The sequence below is a fragment of the Simochromis diagramma genome, unplaced genomic scaffold, assembly GCF_900408965.1.
Source record: "Simochromis diagramma unplaced genomic scaffold, fSimDia1.1 OVJJ01000107.1, whole genome shotgun sequence".
NCBI classification, from domain to species: Eukaryota; Metazoa; Chordata; class Actinopteri; order Cichliformes; family Cichlidae; genus Simochromis; species Simochromis diagramma.
The window spans coordinates 1,788,700-1,812,430 of record NW_024387209.1 but is presented as its reverse complement, the minus strand read 5'-3'; the positions used below and the strand labels follow the sequence as shown (position 1 = coordinate 1,812,430).

The 23,731-nt window shown below is 37.8% G+C and overlaps 3 protein-coding genes across 4 annotated transcripts in view; 1 reads left to right on the top strand and 2 right to left on the bottom strand.

Annotated features, from left to right (window-relative positions):
- Positions 1-23,731, bottom strand: part of LOC120746273 (NLR family CARD domain-containing protein 3-like) — a 183,842-nt gene that overhangs the window by 67,992 nt on the left and 92,119 nt on the right. The window lies entirely within an intron of this gene.
- Positions 407-22,115, bottom strand: LOC120746295 (NACHT, LRR and PYD domains-containing protein 3-like). Of its 2 annotated transcripts, XM_040051732.1 has the most exons (6): positions 21,476-22,115; positions 21,215-21,388; positions 19,149-19,322; positions 18,842-18,997; positions 1,362-1,408; positions 407-1,186 (listed from the first exon to the last, which is right to left on the bottom strand). In XM_040051732.1, exons 1-6 carry the CDS (start codon positions 21,799-21,801, stop codon positions 657-659), a joined length of 1,407 nt encoding a protein of 468 aa, XP_039907666.1. In that variant the 5' UTR covers positions 21,802-22,115; the 3' UTR covers positions 407-656. The 2 variants fall into 2 exon arrangements, with proteins under 2 accessions (XP_039907666.1, XP_039907667.1); XM_040051733.1 differs by lacking the exon at positions 21,215-21,388 and having other exon boundaries at positions 409-1,186; positions 21,476-22,112.
- On the top strand, positions 10,825-13,043 carry LOC120746304 (coiled-coil domain-containing protein 106-like). Its single transcript, XM_040051749.1, has 4 exons — positions 10,825-11,051; positions 11,434-11,592; positions 12,132-12,332; positions 12,609-13,043. Exons 1-4 carry the CDS (start codon positions 10,916-10,918, stop codon positions 12,929-12,931), a joined length of 819 nt encoding a protein of 272 aa, XP_039907683.1. The 5' UTR covers positions 10,825-10,915; the 3' UTR covers positions 12,932-13,043.

Sequence of the window (23,731 nt, the reverse complement as noted above, 5' to 3'; positions counted from 1 at the left end):
AAAATCCCGTCCACATGTAAACGCAAAAATGAAGGTAAACGCTGCTAGGAACATGCCAAAGCAACAGGTGATATATTCCTAACCGTGTAGAAATGTTGGCCAATCAGAAGTCTAGAAGCCTGGGTGGGAAAGAGTAAACAAAGATGGCGCATAGAAGCAGAACTGAGTCCTATGTGTGGAGGCACAGTAACTGTGTGTGTATATGTAAGCATTTAAACACTGCAGAGAGTAAAATTAACAGTAACAGTATTTTGTCTAAGTCCACCATCGTAGAAATCCATTTCACCGAAACAATGTGGCGCACAGTGTGACGTCAAAAAAGGCGCACACCTTTGATGTTGCGTTTTCTCCGTTTTCCTTGTCGAAAATCTCCACCCTGGCAGGAGCTTTTAAAAATCTCAGTTTTCAGTGCCGTTTACGTGTGGATGAAAGGTGCAAACGCGTAGAAAAATCTGCGTTTTCAAAAATACACGGGTACGTGTGGACGTAGGCTGATATTCAATGTGAAGCTTTGACAGAAAAACAGTTTAAAACATCAACTGATTGAATCCATGAATCTAAAACTGTGTTTCTGAGTGAAAAAACAGACATGTATAGACTGAACTATCTGTTCAACAATCAGAGTGTTACAGGACACTAACAAGACACTCTTTAAACTAAACTACACACAGACGCACTGAGGAACCACATGAGACTGTAAATCCAGGATACGCAGCTTCAGTGAATGTGGTGTTGAAGGTGTGGAGGTGAATCAAAGTGTCAGGGGAGACTCTGTAGAAGGACAGAGTGCCAGCAGGACAGTCCACATACACTGCTACTCTGTTAGAGACAGAGGAGGAGGAGGAAATGGATGTCTTCTGGTTATTGTGCCAAACACAGTAACCATCATCTCCAGAGCAGAACAGACTCCAGGACTTATTATTCTTTCCAAACACACAGTCTGTATGTTTCCCCTTCTTTCTGATTGTTCTGTAACTCACTGATATATAAACTCTTCCTCTCCACTCGACCTCCCAGTAACAGCGACCAGTCAGACCATCTCTACACAGCAGCTGAGGATAATAAAATCTGTCTGGATGATCAGGATATGACTGATCCTCCTCCACACGTGTCACCTTCCCGTTGTTGTCAGACAGTTTGAGATTTCTGTGTACTGTGTTTGTGTCGATTGTGAGTTGACAGGAATCTGATGGAGAGAACAAACACAATCCAGCTGCAGTTATTGATCCATCATCTGTTCATTGATTGACTCTTTGATGATGACTTCTGATATCAGAGATGTGAATGAGTGATGTGACAGTTTGAAGATGGTTGAATGTGTGCTGCTTTGTTTTCATGAATCACATTAAAAACACACTTACACTTCCTCAGACCTGGTATCAGCCATCGGACTCCAGCAGGCTCCACCCTGAAAGGAGGAGGGGGTCAGACCACCACAGTCTCTTTCAGCATGCACACACGGACATTACATTACTCTCATACACATACTGTTAGACACTGATAAAGGAACAGTCAAACATTTTGACACATACACTTGAAGAAAATGTCTAACGTTCAAAAGAGCAAAAATCATAATCACATGACATCATAACCTCCATTATTAAGCATATGTTCAGGGAGCAGTTGACACATGCCACAGTCAAAATTCAACACACCGACATACATTCAGGGTGTCAGGGAGACCTTACTGCAACAGTTTTCAGACGATTGCTCAGGTCACGGGTACAGGCATGTTTGTTAGTCAGGGGTGCAGGTCTGAGTGGTGGTGTTATACATGATCTGTCCACCTGCAGGTCATTTTGAGGAACTGGGACATTGTCAACCAGCAGCAGCTCAGGGTTAGGTGACCTCTCACACTGACTACATGACACGATTGAGCAATTATGCTCCAAGTGTAGCCTTTTACTAGGCCTGGCAACCTGGTCGGTTTGAGAACCACGACTAGCTTTTCTTAAAGCAGGCACTTTTTGCTTTGAGTCGGCTTTCCGTTTGAGTTTCAATTTCGAACAGTCAGCAATGAGGTGTCCAGGGTTGTGGCAGAAGAAACAAAGCTTTGTTTTGGGTCTCGAAACCACAACTTTTTCAGCCTTGTTAGCTGGCTCCCTCCTAGCTCTCCAAGATGTGTTACCGTGAGAAGGGATGTCACATTCCACCGCGTTTGTTTTACGAGTTAGGGTAAACCCATCCGCCAGTATGGCAGCCTGCTGTAGAGTGGAAACCCTTTGCTCACTTAAATAACAAGAAATAGACTCAGGAACAACAAAAGAGTGCCCGAAGGAAGAACTTAAAAAGCTCAGCTGGGCACTCACCTACCTTAACTGGGAAGTTATTAATCTCTAAAAAGGTGCCAAAGCGAGATAATCAAAAAGAAAACCAAATCCAACACAGAACTCCCTTTTCAAAGATCCCGGACGAGCCCCCATTTGTTACGTCCCCCTCACCGCCTAGACCCCCCCAGGGGAACGTAACAGACACATTTTGGGTAAATGCAGCAGTCTTCATAGCACATACTGCTTTCTGCGTGAAAGAGGCCTTTAGGTTTCAATTAGGGTTTTTTTTTGGTTTTTCTTTGTTTTGTTTTTTTGAAGTTGACAGCGTTTATTGATTCAGTTTAACAAGAGAATCAGCATCTTGTGATGAAACGTCACTGCAAATAAGACTGTTTCAAATATGTATTTACATCACATTGAGACTTCTATTTCATGAATTAAAACAAAAAAACCCAAAACAAAACCAAAAGATAAAAACAACTACCACAACAACAACAACAACAGAGAGAAAAAAAAACAAAACAAACAAAAAACAAACAAACACAATAAGCAGTCTGAGACATGTAAACGAAAAACTAATACAGTATATATAATTCGGTCTACCAGTCATTTACACATTTGTCCTGACAAACTCAACCCGCCATTGGAGTGGGGCTGCCCCTCTCACTATGGTTTTCTTCAGCTCATCAGGTAAGTAATCCAATAGCGGGCGCCATATATCCAAAAAAATATCTTCATTGGCACTTAATTTTGCACTCAGTCTTTCCATTGGTAAAACTCTAAAGATTTCTTTATACCACTGAGTTATTGTTGGTGGTTTTTCATTAATCCAACTGAAAAGAATACATTTTCTTGCCAAAAACAATAATTTACATAATAGTATATATTTGTTTTTATTTGTTCAGAATTGGCAGCCCCAATAAATACTGAGCTGGATCTTTTTGTATTCTGCTTTTAAATATACCTTTTAATTCTTTTGTTACACAGAGCCAGAATTTTGAGATTTTTGAGCAAGTCCAAAGACAGTGCAAGTAGGACCCCGCCGCAGATTTACATTTAATACATTGTGCAGACCAATTTTATTCAGAAAAATAGGCGTTCTATACTGTCTATGTAAAATTTTATATTGTGTTTCTTTAAATCTGTTACTAAGAAATAAAGAATGCACAGATTGTATGCACTCACTCCAGGCATGATCATCACAATGACACTGGAGGTCACCCTCCCAACTCCTAATCAGTTTTCCAATATTATGTTTGTTATAACCTTCTAGTGTATTGTAAAACTGTCTTATAGTACTATTATCTGCATTTAAGTGTAAAAAGAAATTTTCCATGGGTCCTAGTTGCATTGTATTGTGCAAAGTATCAAAACTTGAAGTAATTAGGTGACGAGCCTGTAAAAATGCAAAAAAAATCCATTTGATGTATTCCATATTTCTTTTGGACCTGCTCAAAAGACATACAGACATTACCATCAAACAGATCACCCACCACACGTATTCCTGCACCAAACCATCTCTGAAATATTACCCTTTTCATTCCCGGTGTAAAGTGCCGAATATTTATACAACGTGTTAGATAACTTAGTATAGGATTACTTTCAGTGTATTTATTCATATCATGCCATGTTTTTAAGTAAGTATCAATCATTACTTTGTTATGTTTTTTTATATATTTACTCACTAGTTCGCTTAGGAGATTAAATGGCGAACATGTCCAGGCTTCAAGGGGATTCTCTGTCTCTTTTAGATATGCGTGGATCCATTCATGTATATCTCTACTATGACATGACCAGTTATACAGCAAAATGTTAGGAAAGGCAAGACCCCCTTTATTTTTGGGCAGCTGTAACGTTTTCATACTTAATCTGGGTTTCTTACCCCTCCAAATATACCTTGACAGATCTTTTTCAATTTATTTTACAATTTTTTTGGTAAGAGTTATTGGGAGCATTTGTAAGGGATATAAAAGCTGTGGCAACACATTCATTTTAATTAAGTTTATTCTTCCCATCCAGGAGACCGGGAGATCCATCCATCTAGAAAGATCTTTTTTGACGCTTTTATGAACCATGTCTATGTTCTGTTTCAATATACTTCTTATATTAGGTGAAATGTGTATCCCCAAGTACTTAAATCCCAAACCCGACCAGGTAAATGGAATATTGCATGTCATAATTATAAAATAAAATACTGTAGTTTAAGATTCCTATGTGATACCAAAACCTTCATGTTAAAAATTTGTTGAAACTAGGATGTTTGTCCAAATAAAGGATAGTAATAATAGTGCAGTACAGTCCTCAGGAACCTTGTAACCTAATACTTTTTGTAGAGTATCACCCACTGTTTTCCAGAATGAGTGAATTTTAGAGCAAGACCAGAAGATGTGAGAGTGGTTAGCTGCCACTTCACCACAGTTTCTCCAACAAGGCTGCTGTGTGCCCAACTGCCTACTCTTAATGTAAAGAGTGATAAAAAAAAACTAATAAAGCATTTCCAATTAAATTCCTGCCACTGTAAGGAATTTGTAGATGTTTGAAGTGAGCCACATACCTGGTACCATATTTCATCTGTAATTGATAGTTTTAGTTCCTCTTCCCATTTTTGTCTTTACATATAATGAGGTAAATTTTTGGTTCTTCATCAAATTGAGGTATAATTTAGATACTAGTTTGGTAGTTTTTTGTTGGCAGGCATCACACATTTCAATTAAAGGGTTAATCATCTCAGTCTCAGCTATCTCTTTATTGTAATAATCTCAAAGTTGTAGATATCGAAACAAATTCTGTTTTTTCAATTCAAACATGTCTTTAAGCTCTTGAAAGCTCCTAACTTTGTCCTTTCTGGTAATTAAACAGAAAGCAGTTAGGCCCTCGTTGGTCCACTCTTTGAAAGCCTTGTCATATTGTCCTGGTTTAACACTATTGCACAAGGCTATCCATCTCAACTTTTTGTGGCCACCTTTCAGTTTTAAATGTTAGAGTACCACATTTGAAGTGAAAACTGGGTTATGGGATTGAGTTTTGATTTAACAATGTCAGGTAAGGTATCTTCTCCTAACAGTGTTTGGACATTATAATCCGTGCTATTTTGTGTCTCAATCTGTTTCCAATTTGCAGTGTATTAATTATCACACCATAGGCATAAAGGGTGTAATTGTGCTGCCTGAAAATATAATTAAAAATTAGGCAAAGCCATACCCCCTTTGTCCTTTGGCAACTGCAGAGTGGAGAAGCGTATTCTTGTCTTTTTGCCTCCCCATATGAATCTCAACAACATTTTATCCCAGGCCTCAAATTATTGAGATGGAATTTCAGCTGGCAGTGCCTGAAAAATGTACAGCAGCCTTGGCATTATATTAATTTTTTTTTTATCACATTTATTCTGCTGATAAAGTCCAATGGGTATGTGAATCAGTTGTGCTTTTGCGATATTCAGTTTATATCCAGCGCATTCATGAAATTCTGTTATTAATTCCAAAAGCTTAGGAAGGGAGGTGTTCAAGTCCCTAAGATATAACATTACATCCTCCGCAAATAATCCTATTTTATGTTCCCTTTTACCTATAAAGACCCCTTTTATGTCTACCTCTTGTCATATTTCTTGAGCCAGAGGTTCAATATATAATGCGAAAAGTATGGGACTTAATCCACATCCCTGCCTTGTTCCGCGTTGAAGGCTGAAGCATGGTGATAGTGATCCGTTTATTTTAAGTTTAGCTACAGGTTGGTGATATAATGTCCTTATCAATTGTATTGAGTCTTGAGTGGAAACAAATCTTTCTAAAGTCTGACACAAGAATTCCCACCCAACCCTGTCAAAAGCCTTTTCGGCGTCAAAACTAATAAGAGCTGCATCCCATTTATTACTATCAATTTTGTGAAGTATGTGTAGTGTCCTGATATTGTCCTGTGTTTGCCTCCCTGGAATGAATCCACATTGCTCGTCCTCAATTAGATCTTTAATGAATAGTTAAATTCGTTTAGCTATAATTGAAGTATACAATTGGTAATCTACATTTAGGATGGATATTGGTCTATAATTTGCACAGTTATCTTTTCCTTCCTTGGGGATCAAAGACACAATAGCATCATTTCACGACAGGGGGTATCTGGCCATTCTTTATTATCCATTTGAGTTCTTAGCAGTGATGGGAATAACGGCGTTACTTTTTTCAGTAACGGGTAATCGAACTAATTGCTATTTCTATTGTTACAACGCCGTTACTGTTACTAACAAGAAAATGTGGTGCGGTCGCATTACTATTTTTCAACAAACGGATGGTTGAAGCTGTCTTCATCTTACCGCATCTTATATCAGTTGCATGGAAGTAGCTGTAAGTAATCTGGGTGCTACAGCTGTAAGCAGCTGCGCACGCTCCTGTGGGTGACAATTAAGGGTGGGTTTTAATAATCGATTCATCGATTAAAATCGATTCTGGCTTGGATAACGTGATATCGATTCATTAAAATCCTGAATCGATTTTTTTATATAAATGTATTTTGCCCAAAATTCCAGAATCTCAGGTGAAACGTCACAAAATTTTGACAACCACCAAACATTTAAAACAGTACATGAGAGCAGGTACACGGCTTCTGCACAAAGACGTAAACACAAAGCGCGGACCCGCGGATCAAAATCAGTGAGATGTCGCCTTTATCAACCGACGGCACGGACACGGTCGGGGCTGAAAGTCGACAGCTCTCTAATTCTGATGTTTCGGTGGGTCCGCACTTTGTCTTTATGCCCTTTTTGCGCTGATTCTAAAGCTGTTAGTTTGATCTCTCTCCAAACAATATTGATCGAACCAGCAGCAAAGGAAGATCCAAACTAATCTTCACATAAACATCGTCATGAATTCACTCTGACTTTTGCTGTTTTGCTTCCAACACGATAAAATCACACGTCATGCACAGCTCTCTCTCTCTCTTTCTCTGTATAGGCTACTTCAAGAACAGTTTCCTGTCTATCCCTGAAATCTGTTTTCTGCATTATTCGCTTGCTTGTTATGCACAAGTCTACCGTTGTTTACAGCGCTGTCGGCCAATGTTTTTTTTTTTTCCTTTTACTTACTTCCGAAAACAAAACCTAATTTCTGCCGTTCAATAGGCTACTGAACAAATTTAAACTTTTTAAAATTATACAAAATGCAAAATGCTGTGTCTCTAATAAAACCGCTGTAACTTCAGAGGTAATGTTCATAAGTTGATTAATGGTTTTCTTTTGTTTGTGATCTACTGCAGAATATTTTTATAAAATCCGATGCCAGGAAAATCACCGTCATGTTTTTCCGTGTTTTATCTTCAGCTACTTTGACACAAAGGCATCTGCTGTGACGCTTACACCTTTGATAAAGTCTGGAAAGTGTCAGCTTCCTTTTTATAGATACAAAAATATGTAAATGTACTGATCTGAATTATAATATTTCTGACTGTCTGAGGCAAAATTTCCCAGATTCAAATCGAATCGAATCAAATTGAATCGAATCGATTCAGGACCTTGTGAATCGGAATAGAATCGATTATAGAAATCAGTGACGATACCCAGCCCTAGTGACAATCACTTTTTGGCACAACACCTGTAGCTAAGGGGCAAAACAATTGCATGAATGCTGCTGTTTGACTAAGGAAGAATAAAGTAGTCGTGGTAAGCCAAACACATGACCACTTAAAGACAAAGCAACAAGGTGATATATACCAGTTTATAAATTGTGTTGATAGGCCACGTAAAACCAGAGTCATGAAACAATATATACACGGCATTTTTTCCTCAATAGTTTCGTCACGTTTACTGTCTAAGGACAGCGCTAGCAAGCACTCTCTGCTTATGACCAACAAAATAAAAAAACAGGTACCACTTTACAATAAGTCTCCCCTTATAGATGCTAATAAATAGTTTATAGCTATATTATTAATTAATCTGTAAATGCTTTATAAACCATTATTAATGGTTTATTATGCATTAGTTAAGGGTGAGAAAAAGAAAAAAAACTGACCGGTTTCTTGCCAAATAGTGAGCCAAATGTGTTCACCTATATATTTCATCTAGAGTTGCTATATTAAACATTTCAGACTAAGTTACTATCCTGTAAGCACAATCAGCATTTGTAAACATATTTTTTATCATATAAAATTGTACTTCATAAATGCATTATAAATATCCACAACTATCAATCGGAGCTTTGTTGTAAAGTGTAAAGCATAAAACCATTTATTAATGAATAATAAATATTTATAAATGCCACATGGGAGCCTTATTGTAAAGTGTAAAGCATAAAACCATTTATTAATGACAAATAAACATTTATAAATGCCAAATGGGAGCCTTATTGTAAAGTGTAAAGCATAACACCATTTATTAATGACAAATAAACATTTATAAATGCCAAATGGGAGCCTTATTGTAAAGTGTAAAGCATAAAACCATTTATTAATCACTAATAAACATTTATAAATGCCAAATGGGAGCCTTATTGTAAAGTGTAAAGCATAACACCATTTATTAATCACTAATAAACATTTATAAATGACAAATGGGAGCCTTATTGTAAAGTGTAAAGCATAACACCATTTATTAATCACTAATAAACATTTAATAGCCAAAAGTGAGTCTTAAATGTATAATGTCACCATTTATAACACTTAGACCTAAATTACAATCAGTGCTTGAAATAACATTTTACTACTGTCAAAAATGGCAATGTATTGTAAGAGTAACACATGTAACATTAAATGTGTTTTTTAAAACACCAAACAGTCACCCACTCCAAAAAAAGTTCATGCCAGACTGGTTCAAACTGGAAATATTTTTTGTATGTCCTTAAATAAGCGTCCCAGTGGTCCATCAGGGTGTCGCAAACCAAGCCAAGATGACCACTCAAGAACCATCAGGTGTTCCTCCAGCAACTTCTCAGTGCGATTTCCTCTTAGTCTACGGACATGTCCTTTGATGGTCATCCAAGCCCTTTAGATATGCTGTGTATGACTGCCAGATTGAGGATCTACAAACCACCTGCTGTGATTTACAGTGTAATGTCTGTACCGTATGTTTGTCAAAACATTCTTGTAGGCTCTCCACTCATCACTGATAATGGCACTACCCAACTTAACATGCTGTCTGATCAGAGGAACAAGGTGGCGCCTTGATCGTTTTTCAACAAGTTTTAACACGAGCCTTCGCCTTTTGTCTTTAATTCCCATCATTCCAAATACCCATTTCTTCCTTTTCCATGCATTTCCAAAGCGTCCACGTGCATACTGAAAACAAAAAGAATAAAATTAAACAGAATATCTACAAAGAAACATTCAAAAAGATGGTTGCTTCTACTAATTTTTTTTACTTATGGTAAAGGTTTCCATGTTTAGAGGACACATTCAGATCTGCATTGATTCTAACAAACCTGTCTGAGAGTTTACCAACCTTTCGCTGATGACGGAGACAGCTTTCATCTATAACCACAAATTCTCTGTCACCACCAAGACGGTGTCCATTGTTTATTCTGTGTCTTTTAATTGCACGTATACAAACATGTCGAATGTGTCTTGCCATGCTACTTAGTGTTCTGGAGCTGCCAGCCACTTCATCATCCATCATATCTATTTGTCTGAGCCTGAGCCCTTGTGAAAATCTGTGATAGAAATTGAGGCAATTATTACTTACTGAGGCCCTAATTTTATTTCACAAGTCTAGTATTGGTGTTCAATTATGAAAGGTGCATTGCTATTAATGTCTACATCTACATATACCTGTAAATGAACTTCATCCAACTGAAAAGAGATGTTTTTGATTTCTCAAAGAGGGAGCCAGTTCTAATTGTTCTGGAAACTTTCCTATGACTTGCTCTTTTGCAGCACCTGAGAACATACCAATGAGTTAAGTAAAGAAATGGACCCTTAAACAAGAGCATTAATTGAAAAGATAATCACAAAATTAAGTATGAAGAAAATAATAATGAAAAGAGGTTAATGCTCCCTCTCGCATTGATAACCGAAATATTTTGTTATATTTACTACATGCACTACATTATCATGCATTATACCTACCACATATATTGGTCTTTCTTCACCACGGAAATCATTTTCATCTTATGGTGACAAACAGGACATCTAAGCTTCTTTTTTAGCAGGTGTTTCTTCTGCAGCCATTTAATGAGCCTTAGTGCCTTATATTTAGTTTGTTTTCCTTCTATTCTGGCGCGCAATCTCATTCCCAGAGACATTCTGGTGGAAAAAAATGAGTAATTTATTTTATTATCACCTCGAAACACCGTAAAATACTCTATGGGAGTCTAGTGCAAATCGGTTCAGAGTTAAAGAACTTCACATGCTATATAAAACAAGCCCTATAATCAAAAATAGTCCCACGCAAAAAAGAGGATTGTCTCACCTGTTATAATGTATCTCCGACTTTGTTATGTAGATCTAACCCGCTGGATTCATGCTAAAGAAATATGTTCTGCCGCCAAAGGGAGGGAAAACAAATTTAATTTAAACGCAGAGGAGCTTATACAACCATCCAATCACAGTTAACTTTATTAAGGAAAGCCCCTCTTCTCAGAGCGCGACAGGCAGTGGAGCGCTCTGGAAGGTCAAGCCAAAGGGGCACGAACAGACACACTGAAGGCGCTCGTTCAAGTTGCTGCGCCATGGATGGAGCAGAAGATAAAAATTTGTGTGTGTCTGCGACTTACACAGTTAGCACACGTTCGAAGAGATACAAAAAGCAGAGACTGGATGATCTAGATTGCACTAAGCCAACGATGTCAGCAGTTAGACATGAAGGTGAGTATAATGCTAGCTAGCTAGCTACCGAGCCATTTGGCTGCTAGCTACAGTGGCTAACTAACATCACATAACATGTGAATAGCTCTATTACTATTGGTTAGTCCAAACGATTGATATCACTTAGTTGTATATTTTTAGTTTTGTTTATGTGCATCATTAAATTTATATTAAACACCCTGGTAAGGCAGTACACATAAGAATTATTTGCCTTGTTTTAGAAATGCCTGAACCACCACAGGTGTATATAACATAATTTTTACAAAGTGGCTTTTTATAAATTCAAGTTGTAACCGTTTTTAATCAATATTTTATTTGAGTTTCCCAAGTTTAGATTATAAATTATTTTAGTATTGTAATTTAATAATTGTTTGTTCTTTAGATTCTTCTTCTAATCCTGCCCCTACTGCAACTGCCCTTCTTAACAAGGAGCGAGAGAAACTGACTTTTCTTAAGGAGAAACTGGAGTGGCAAAAGAAGAGAATTGAAGAACTGGAAGGAGAGAGAGATTTTCTCCGAAGTCAGCTATCATCCCTTACAAGTATGAAACTAGACTTGTTCCATGAACATTGTTTTTATTTTACAGTCTTCAAATAAACATTAGATAATTTATCAATCCCAGTGAAGTTCCCTTATTGTCATTGTGTTGATTAAAAGATTTTAGTCAGTTAACTTTAAGTGTTGTGCTAGTTCATTCCTAAAGAGATCTGGTTCCAAATTCAGTTCAGCCAGGTCTAACTTGATTGATTCAATGTCATAGTTCATAAGATCATAACTCCAACTTGAACTAGTAATGTAACAGCCTTACAATCAGAATTAATATAGGTTTATATATATATATATATATATATATATATATATATATATATATATATATATATATGTATATATATATATATATGTGTGTATATATATATGTATATATATGTGTATATATGTACACCTTATTCACATGATGATTTTTTATAACAAAATCCTCATTCTCTTTAAGCACATAAGCTTACTAAATCATCAATTGTGTAATTGAAAAACAGGGGACTTGTTTCTAAAACCAGCCATTTTGTTGTTTGCATCCTGCAGAGCAACCTAAAGACGAACCATTCAATGATCCATTTTCCTCGAAGGCTTCTGAACACTCAGATTCATCTTTCGCATCTTCATCTGTATCGTCTGTGTGGTCATCCTCATCTTCATCCCCAAAGAAGCGAAAGCACAAATACAACAAAAAGCATTCAAGAGCCAAGAAACCCAAGAAGGAGCAGAAGAAGCTCCGGCAGCGTGGTGAGCAAAAGATTTTGGAAGAGAAGATTTTACAGAAGAGGATACTATAAATGTGACATAAAAGATAGTATTATGATTTTAATTTGTTCTAAAAACTACTCTGTGTTCGCTACGTCATATATACATATCTATCTATCTGTCTCTGTGTGTGTGTGTGTGTGTGTGTGTGTATATATATATATATATATATATATATATATATATATATATATATATATAGATTAGTATGCTTTGAGCATTTGCTTTTCTAATTATTTGCTTTGTTTTCATTTTCAGTTCAAACGCCAAATGACATTGTGCAGCGATACAAATCCCTCCTCAAGACATTTCCAAAGACGAAGACCATGACCAAAGCTTTTCAGAAGCATGGGCTCGACAGGAACACTGTTGTGTCCACTTCATCAGTTGGGGAGCTTGCTATTGCGGTCCCCAATGTGTACCAGGAGCTACTGTCCAACAGGCCTAGTGGAGAGACGGTACTAGCTTTTGCTAAGCGATGTGAGGCTGCAATTCAAGGCAGTGATGAAGTAAAAAACAAAATAGAAAGTATGAAGGCCGCTGGTACTTTGCTTCCAATTCGAAGAGGGAAATCTGTCTGAAACCCTAATTTGTTCTAAGTGGTTTTGTTTTTTTGAGCATATTGAACTGAAGAAAAGATCTGCAAAACCAATCATTTTTCAAAGATCTGTTCACATATTTGTTGAGTTTCCACAAAACTAAGAGATTTACCTGTTAGTTTATTTTAGTGGGTTTTTTTTAATGTTTTGATTTGTATAAATGTGTGTAGAGTAAATAATACAGCTGTGCAGTTTCAGTTAAGGTATAATAATTTATTATATAATAATTATTATAATTGTCCTTTGTTTTATCCCAGTGGTGAATTTAGGGATGGGATTTGTTTCCTTAATATAGTTTTAGCTATCTTTAAAAGGCTTGTATATAAGTTTAGCAACGCTAAATAACTGTTGGTGCTTTATACTTTTTATAGTAATGCCCAGTAATACTTAGAAATGTTTGTTGATCATAAATAAATGTTGACATGTTTTAAACTTTACAACAAGGCTCTCTTTTGTCATTTATAAATGTTTAGTAGTCATAAATAAATGGTGTCATGCTTTACACTTTACAATAAGGCTCCCATTTGGCATTTATAAATATTTATTATTCATTAATAAATGGTTTTATGCTTTACACTTTACAATAAGGCTCCCATTTGGCATTTATAAATGTTTATTTGTCATTAATAAATGGTTTTATGCTTTACACTTTACAATAAGGCTCCCATCTGGCATTTATAAATATTTATTATTCATTAATAAATGGTTTCATGCTTTACACTTTACAATAAGGCTCCCATGTGGCATTTATAAATGTTTATTTGTCATTAATAAATGGTGTTATGCTTTACACTTTACAATAAGGCTCCCATCTGGTATTTATAAATATTTATTATTCATTAATAAATGGTTTCATGCTTTACACTTTACAACAAAGCTCCGATTGTTAGTTGTGGATATTTATAATGCATTTCTGAAGTACAATTTTATATGATAAAAAATATGTTTACAAATGCTGATTTTGCTTACAGGATAGTAACTTAGTCTGAAATGTCTAATATAGCAACTCTAGATGAAATATATAGGTGAACGCATTTGGCTCACTATTTGGCAAGAAACCGGTCAGTTTTTTTCCTCTTTCTCACCCTTAACTAATGCATAATAAACCATTAATAATGGTTTATAAAGCATTTACAGATTAATTAATAATATAGCTATAAACTATTTATTAGCATTTATAAGGGGAGCCTTATTGTAAAGTGGTACCAAAAAACAAAACAAAAAAACTGCCCTTTCGTGTTGGTGGAAAAATGCACCATGTCGACCAATCAAAAAATGATATGGCAACATGACATTTGGTTGTTTAGAAAGAGGGGGAAATTTTAGAAGTGACGGGGAGAGAGAGAGAGAGAGATTTGTGACGTTTAGCGTGTTTGGAGTGTGCAGTGTTGTGGATAGTTTTGTGTTGTGTGTCAGAACAATGAGGTGACTGCTGTCTCCAGGTAAAAAACAGGAGTGATACACCTGCTGTCAGACCTGCAGGTATCAGGCTGTGATGAAGAAATTTTTGGAGTGGCACAAATAATTTGTGTGGCATCTTATTGAATGCAGAACACCTGATTGTTATGCAAATAGTTTGAAATGGTTATAAATAAAAAGGGTAAAAGGTAAATGGCTGCAAATAACTTTGTTGTTTGCAAAACGTGTGCAAAGGATTTTAAAATTGACAATTTATATTTGCATTTAAAGTTATGAAATATGATTCATTAAACATGTTTGTGGTTGTTACAGTAAAAAATATCACTTTTTCTACTCTGATTTTATGTTTTTTGTGTGATTTTAGATCAATTGTGTTAATGCAGTATGTCAAAATGAAAACATAACTGTAAATTCAGACACATGAGGTTGTGCTGAAAAGGATGATACCAAACAAGGCAAAGTAAATATTTTTTAAAGGTGAAATGTAGAGGGAAAATCAAAAGTACTTAAAAATGGCCAATTATACCCTGGACCCCAGGGGGTTAGACATAATGCAATAGTTACTTTTCAAGTAATTAATTACTTTTAGAATCTTGTAACTCAGTTACTAACTCAGTTACTTTTTTGAAGAAGTAAATAGTAACTATAATTAATTAATTTTTCAAAGCAACTTTCCCAACAGTGGTTCTTAGCAAGATAGGGTTTAGTTTCTCCCGAAATACCTGATACCATTACACAGGGAACTCGTCACTGCCTGGGGTTTTGTTGGATTTCTCTCTCCTGATTGCCTTGTTCAGTTCTTCTATTGTGATTTCCTTAGTAAGTACTTCGTTTCAGTTTTTCCTGATGCTGGGTAGATCTAGTAAGTACAAAAAATTTCTTATTGATTGTACATCTACAGTTCCTTCTTGCAGATAGAGTTTCTGGTAGTAATTGTTAAAAATACTATCTATTTCTTCTGGTTCAGTTTCCAACTCTTGAGTTAAGGAGTTTCTAATTTTGTGTATTGCTGTATCTATCTGCCGTTTTCGCAACTAATAATTTGGTGGATTTAGGGCCCAGTTCGTAGTAATTTTGTTTCAAATATCTTGCCTTTCTTTCCACTTCCTGATTCAATACATTTTCTATTTGTATTTTAACCTCTAAAAATTGTTTCTGTATTATGAGGTCCTTTTTAGTCCTGAAAATTTGTTCCAAGTCTTTTCAATTTTTTGTCAGCTGATTATATTGGGGTTTTTTTTGTTTTTTTGTTTTTGTTTTTTTAAACAAAAGAGGCTTTTGCTATCAAGCTTCCCTGCAGAACGGCTTTCATTGAATCCAAAGAATTAGAGGATTCACTTCTCCGTTGTTATTCTCTTTAATGAATGTATCTATTTCTTGTTTAACATAATTTGTAATGGTTTCGTTATGGAGAAGCCCTACATGAAGGTGCCAAACTGTGTTCCTTGGAAGTGAGTCCAACTGAATTGTCAGAAAAATTGCTTTATGATCCGAGACATCTGCTACCCCAATTTTACAGTCTAACACTCTGTGACATTCTTCCTTTTGCATAAAAAAAATAATCAATCCAGGTGTGCACTGAGTGCGGAATTGAGTAATGTATGTAATCCCTTTGTGAAGGGTGCAGTAATCTCCAGACATCCACTAGTCCCGTTTCCTCAAGTGTCAAGTTTAAGTGTCTGTTTATATGCATTTTGTATCTAGTTTGACTAGTTGTGTCCAAATTATAATTCAGTATTACATTGAAGTGTCCTGCATAAATACAAAGTCAAAGAGATCTTTAAAGAATGTTTTGGGGCTATTGGGTGGTGCATATATAAAGACAAGAGTCAAAATACTATTTTAAGTTTTGCCCTTCACAATGATGTACCGTCCTTCTTTATCTTTTATTTCTTTAAAGAGGTCAAAACAACAAATTGTTCGCCATAAGAATGGCCACCCCTCTTTTATGGCTGTTGATATGGGAGCTATAATATGTTTTTCTATATCCAAATTTCTTTAATTTCCATTGTGGTGACAAATGAGTTTCCTGCAGAAAGATTATATTCTTATTTTATTTTTCAATTTTTTTTAACTTTTGATTTGATTTCCCAGGCCATTAACATTAAGCAACATTATTTCCAGACACTATGACATAGTATACTGTTGTGAAAATGAAATGATCCTCCACCACTAACCTTTAAAACAAACGAAACCTAAACGCGGTAGAACTAATAGATGAACAATTAAAGAAAGCTGCAGAATCCAAAACTTGAACAACACTGCAGTATGACTCCCAATATGAAGTAAATGAGACACCCCCATACAATTATGAGAGAGAAAGCCTCACAAAAAGTGAGGGCCCTCTCTTAGAATCAGTGAGAACCACGATCTGAGTCACACTCATCCTATCTTAAGTTGTTGGCTACCTCAAAGTAGAGCGATTATATACAACTTGAACCGTAAAGAACATTAATTATTTGGGAGAGCCAGATACCTATTTGGAGTTTTCTGTCCCCACACTGATAGAGTAACTATAAAGTCAAACCTGTCATGGTTGGCTGTGTGGCAGGCAGGCAAGCAGGAGTGGTGGACCCAAAATGCAGAACTCAGACACGGAAGTGAAACTTAAAGCGGAGCTTTATTGCTGGGGAAAACCTCGTACTAACTAAACTCACCAAAAGACAAACAAAAGTCTGAACAGAGGAACTGAGGACTGAAACACTGGAAAACAAATACTAAACTGGAGCAGGTGACTAAACACCAGAACCACAGAAGCAGAACACACAGCTAGTTGAGGGTACGACGCGACAGGGAACACAGGAAAACACAGGGCTTATATACACAGGGGAGTAATCAGGGAATGGAAAACAGGAGGGAGACACAGCTGGGAGGGTTTGGGCTAATGAGACATGGGGAGCAAAGTTAGACACACTGAGATGAGGCACAACCTTTCACAATAAAACGGGAAACAAGAAACAGACACAGACTTGACACTGAACTGAACTTACACTTAACGAGAGACACAACTTAAGAACTAATCCCTCACAAAGAATAACTGAAACATAGAATAATACTAATAAACAAAGCATGACAAAAGGATCAGAATACAAACCATAATACAAAGGAATATAAGAACTGAAAATGCTGGGTCAAAATGACCCAGGACTGTGACAAAACCCTCCTCTGAAGTTAAGTTGTTCTGCGCTGGAACACTTGTAGTTTGTCGCGCACTGAATGGCTCCATCGTTGCTTCTCCGGGTCACGGGTTGCCATGGTGACATTTGCTCCAGTGGCTCTATCAGAGACGTAGGGTCAAATCCTCCTCTTTCGCATGGCTCCTCCACCCTAAATCCTCTCCGCTGCATTTCTCATGGCGCTTCTGCCAGACTTTGGTACACCTGAGGGCCCGTGTCCCTGTGAATCTAGAGTTTTGTTAATGGAGATCGTATGCCCTTTTGTTTAAGTGCGCTTTTCACTTCTCTATATGCACGGGACTGTTGTACTACCGTAGCAGTATAGTCATGGTCGAAACCAATGGGCTTGTCTTTCACAAGGATCTTCTTCTGCTATGCATTTCTGAGGACTGTTTCCTTTGTTTTGAACTGAAGAAAACAGACGACAATGGAACGGGGAGTGGCATCAGCACCTGGCCTAGGACCGAGAGACCGGTGAGCCCGTTATATTTGTGGGTCAGTGCCATCAGGTATTAGCCTCTCTCTTTGGATCAACAAAGCTTGTATTTATTCTCGATCTACACTGAAGGTCTTCTAGCTTTTCGGTCAGTTTCCTCTGCTCCGTTAGCAATTGTCTCAGCGCGTCGTAGGCCACCGCTGACCAGCTTTCGAGCCCCACCACTCGTGTTTCGGCTTCCTCAAGTTTCTCGCCGTATTCTTGGACCGCTAGCTTATTGGCCGTTAGCTGTTGGTTTGTGTCTTCTTGAATTTATTCAGGTCTTCTTTCAACTCACGCCTCAAATCTTCTTTGAATGCGTTGAAGTCAGCTTTCATCTCTGTCCAGAGGTCAAAGATTTGTTGGCTGATATTTTTAATGCCCTCTTGCAAAGATTTGAGTTTGGCCCCCTCACCGTTTTCTTCATCTGAGTTAGCCATATCAGCGTGTGTGTCCTCTCGTTCTTCTGAAAAATACTGTTCAGTTGGTTCATGTATCTTCTTGTTCTTTTTCTTTGTCTTTGTCCCCCCGGCATTGTTTTAAACATAGAAGTAGTAAAAAAAAAACTTGAATTTGAGGGGGAATTCGCTCGAGGGGGTATGCACAGAGATGAAAGTTGAATTGATTAATGTCAGAAAGTAAAAATTCAAGACTGTTCCTTTGCATGGATCAGATTGAAAAGCTTATGCCACTGTTGTTCATGGAGATTTTTGGATATATGCAGAGTAAGAAGATTCTAGCATTAAGTAATCAGACAGGGTCAGAGTGAATTACAGTTTCAGACACTCACATCATCTGTGGCTGCAACAGCCATCTACATACCTGACAGTGTTTGGTCTCAGCTGCCTCACCAGCTTCATTCCTTCCTCTCCAGGATTATTGTAGCTCAGGTCCAGCTCTCTCAGATTGAAAGGAGTTGAGCCAAAAGCTGAGACCAGAAAACTGCAACCTTCTTCTGTGATCAGGCAGCCTGACAGCCTGTAGACATGAAAAATGCTCTTAAAAAGAAAAGAGCTGCCACAGCTTTCATAATTTGACAAATCATAGCTGACACAGTCCTACATCAATCAAACACTAATGTAAACCAGATATTAAACAGTCATCAGTTGAACATTTTAAGAAAGCTGACCTGAGTGTTTCCAGTTTACTATGTGGACTTTCCAGTCCAGAAGACAAAACTTTCACTCCAGAGTCCTTCAGGTCATTGTCACTCACATCCAGCTCTCTCAGACTATTGGATTGTGAACTGAGAACTGAAGAGAAACTTACACAGCTAGTTTCGGAGAGGTTACAGCCACTCAGTCTGAAAAAAACCCAAACCCAATAGAAAATTATTTTAAAAGTTGAAATTCAAACTTTTCATTCAACTTGATTTGGGTGAAATGTAATCTCAAATGCTAAATGTTTTGTGATCTACTGTTAGAAATAAATAAAGCCCTCCATTGACCCTGTCAGACTGATCAAGCACTACATTTCTTTATATGTGGATGATGTGGTTTTGTTCCTGTCAAATCCTGAGCGATCTTTTCCTGTGCTATTAGAACTGATGTATGTCATACTCTTTGCTGACGCATGAAGGGGCTGAACCCTGACATATTAATAACCCTTTAAGACCTACCATAGAACCAAGTCCGCCAGAGCTTATATTATATTTTTACATGGTGTGGTGCCATTTTTGGGAGCATTTCAAGTTGCTGTACATCAATACAACAATTATAGCCCATATTTTAATAATATGTATTCATTAAGTGCATAGTAATTACATAAATTGCAAAAAGGTGCAATAAACTACAAAAAAATTGAAAATCGTTTTTGCTTTTTTAACATATATTTCTAGTTAGAGAAATTTAAGAGGCTTATCCCTCAAAACTGTAAATACAAAAAAGTTGCACAAAATAGTTTCCCACCACAGGAAATTTATTTTGAGTGTCTTCATAGTTTTATTTTTGAAATCTACCAATTTGTATATACTGCAGGAAAAACGAAAATAAATATTATACTGCAAATTTGCAAAAAAGCAGCATATGCATCAAAATAAACTATTTCCAGCAGTGCAATATGAGTCCTAAGCATCCCAGAAAAGACACAGAAAGTCATAAAGTCAAAGATAACTTTTAAAAACACCAGTATAGGCCCTGAGGCCCTGATGGTTAAAAAAAACTACATTTCCGCGAAAATGACGTCACTTCCGGTTTCGGGCAGGTAATGGCGGACATGCAAAAGTTCGCGCTGACGTCTATTCCAACGTAGGAAGTGTTATGAACAGCTGATCGGATCGGCAAAGCGTGTTTCTGGAATATTATGTTTTTGTTGCTGCAAGCGCTTTTTATGCAGTTTTTGCAAAGCTTTATGTGGAAGGAAACCGTGACCTAGGACAAGCTGATGGCATAAGATGTAAGTACAACTCCTCCGGTTTCATATGCAAAAAAAATTATTGCGGTTGCAGAGCTACCGGGATTTAAAAATAGTTACGCAAAACAGAGCGTGCTGCTCCGACCGGCTCTAAAGGGTTAAAACCATTTTGAAGTGTGCTTTTGGGCGGAGATCTATGCTGATGTGTTGCAGTATACATCTTCCCACGCGTGTGTTCAATAAAATCATCGTTTGACTGAACTCTTCTGGGCCAGTGTTGGTTTGTTCTTATCGTCAATATTAAGAATCGGGACAGTATTGGGTGGTGAAATTCTCGTTCTATCACCTAAGACTCAAAGACTCTCTCAAAGGTTAAACATTTTCTTTCCAGGTGGGACTTGGAAACTGTCATTCATGGTTTTATAATGTCCTGCTTGGATTAGTCCAATTCCCTTTTAATAGGGGTTGGCCAGGGCACTCTGTCATGCATGCAATTGGTGTAAAATGCTGTGGCACTGGCTTCCAATTGAATTTGGGATCTATTTCAAAATTCTTTTTATGGCTTTTAAATTCTTAAACGGTCTGGTGCCTGTATATTTGTCTGATCTTCGGCAGCCCTATGTCCCCCCTCATTCACTCTGGTGAGCTGAGCAGCTGTTGCTCTCAGTCCCTAAATCGCAGCTGAAGCTTAGAGGAGACCAGGCCCATGCAAAACAGGGTCCATGTCAGCAGCAATAACAATGTTAAGATTTACTCTCAACCATTTCCAGACTTGTTTAAATGAAATGCAACTTGCAATTGTCAATCGGGTCTCAAATAAAACCAAATGTAACATTTCCATACCTCAGCATTTCCAGTTTACAGCATGGATTCTCTAGTCCAGCAAACAGCAGTGTCACCCCTGAATCTTTCAGGTCATTGTAGCTCAAGTTGAGAGCTCTCAGTTCACAGTATTCCAGTCTGAGAGAAGACGAAAGAGCTTCATAGCATCTTTCTGACAGGTTACAGCGACTGAGCCTGGAGAAAAAAATTTAAGTCATAAGAAATTTGGTTTTGATTTCAATTAAAGCCAGCATAGGGTTTAAATTAAAGTTTGGTACTTACTGAGCTTTGTTGGAGGCTTTGACCACTGGCAGAAGCCTCAGAAGAGTCTCCTCTGAAGCCGAATATTTCTTCAGGTCAAACACATCCGGATCTTTTTCTGATGACAGTAAGAGGAAGACCAGAGCTGACCACTGAGCAGGAGACAGTTCATCTGTGGAAAGACTTCCTGAACTCAGGGACTGTTGGACCTCCTCCACCAGAGAAACATCATTTAATTCATTCAGACAGTGGAACAGGTTGATACTTTTCTCTGCAGAAAGATTCTCACTAAGCTTCTTCTTGATGTACTGGACTGTTTTCTGATTAATTTGTGAGCTACTTCTCATCAGTGTCAGTAAAGGTTGTAGGAGAGTCTGTCGGGTTTGTGAGCTCCTTCAAGTCTGTGTTTGCAGGCCTTGTAGAAGGGTCTGACTTGTCTGGAGAGAAAGACCCAGGAGGAAGCGGAGGAACAAATCCAGGTGTCCATTTGGACTCTGTAAGGCCTTGTCCACGGCATTCTTATAGAAGTATTCATCTGCAGATTTTCTGCTTTCAGACTGATGGGATGCGTTTTGTTGCTCGTTAAGCAAGCTGACTCCAGAGATGATGAAAATCAGATGAACATGAAGAGCAGCCAGAAACTCCTGAACACTCAGATGGACAAAGCAGAACACCTTGTCCTGGTACAGTCCTCTCTCCACTTTAAAGATCTGTGTGAACACTCCTGAGTACACTGAGGCTGCTGTGATATCGATGCCACACTCTGTCAGGTCTGATTCATAGAAGGTCAGGTTGTCTTTGTTCAGCTGATCAAAAGCCAGTTTACCGAGACACTCAATCATCTTCCTGCTCTCTGGACTCCAGTGTGGATCTGTCTCAGCTCCTCCATCATATTTGACCTTCTTCACTTTGGCCTGAACCACCAGGAAGTGGATGTACATCTCAGTCAGGGTTTGGGGCAGGTCTCCCCTCTCTCTGGTTTTCAGCACATCCTCCAGAACTGTAGCAGTGATCCAGCAGAAGACTGGAATGTGACACATGATGTGGAGGCTTCGTGATGTCTTGATGTGGGAGATGATCCTGCTGCCCTGCTCCTCATCTTTGAATCTCTTCCTGAAGTACTCCTCCTTCTGTTTGTCAGAGAAACCTCTGATTTCTGTCACCATGTCAATACAGTCAGGAGGGATCTGATTGGCTGCTGCAGGTCGTGTGGTTATCCAGAGGTGGGCAGAGGGAAGCAGTTTCCCCCTGATGAGGTTTGTCAGCAGGACATCCACTGAGGTGGACTTTCTAGGATCAGTTAGGATTTTAGTTTTGTGGAAATCCAGGGGAAGTCGACACTCATCCAGACCATCAAAGATGAAAACAACCTGGAAGTCTTCAAAGGTTAAAATCCCGCGTTCTTTGGTTTCAGTAAAGAAGTGATGAACAAGTTCCACCAAGCTGAAATTTTCCACTTTCAGCACATTCAACTCTCTGAAAGCAAATGGAAATATGAACTGGATGTCCTGATTGACTTTGTCTTCAGCCCAGTCCAGAGTGAACTTTTGTGTTAAGACTGTTTTCCCAATGCCAGCCACTCCCTTTGTCAGCACTGTTCTGATTGGTTCATATCTTTCAAGTGGGCCTTTAAAGATGTTTTCTTGTCTGATTGTTTTTTTTGGTCTGTTTGATTTCCTGGATGCTGTTTCAATCTGTCTGACCTCATGTTCTTCATTGACCTCTGCAGTTCCTCCCTCTGTGATGTAGAGCTCTGTGTAGATCTGATTCAGAAGGGTTGGGTTTCCTGCTTTAGCAATTCCTTCAAACACACACTCAAATTTCTTCTTCAGCCGAGATTTAAGTTTTTGCTGGTATGGATGCTGAATGAGAAATTCTTTAAGAATAGAAAAGACATATTCTTAAACAAAATAAACTTTACTACTTCCTACTTTTAAAAATACATTAAAAAACCCACAAATTTTGAAACCTGAGATTATTCTTTCCCATATTTCAAATCTTTACAGAAATCATCTTACTGTTCTGCAGATAGTCAGCTAGCTCCTTCTCCTCCAGTCTCCTCAGGAAGTCCACTGTAATCTTCACAAATGCCTCTCTGCTGCTCCTCTTACACACCTCATCCTCACCCTACAACACTTCCTCATCCTGACTCTCCAAACAACCTAGTTAATCTGTACTCAAAACCTTCTGGATCTTCTTCAGCTCATTCTTCACAAACGTTACAATCTTGGCTTCCAGGAGCTGGAACAGAATAATTTATGAAGGACCTAGTCAGGT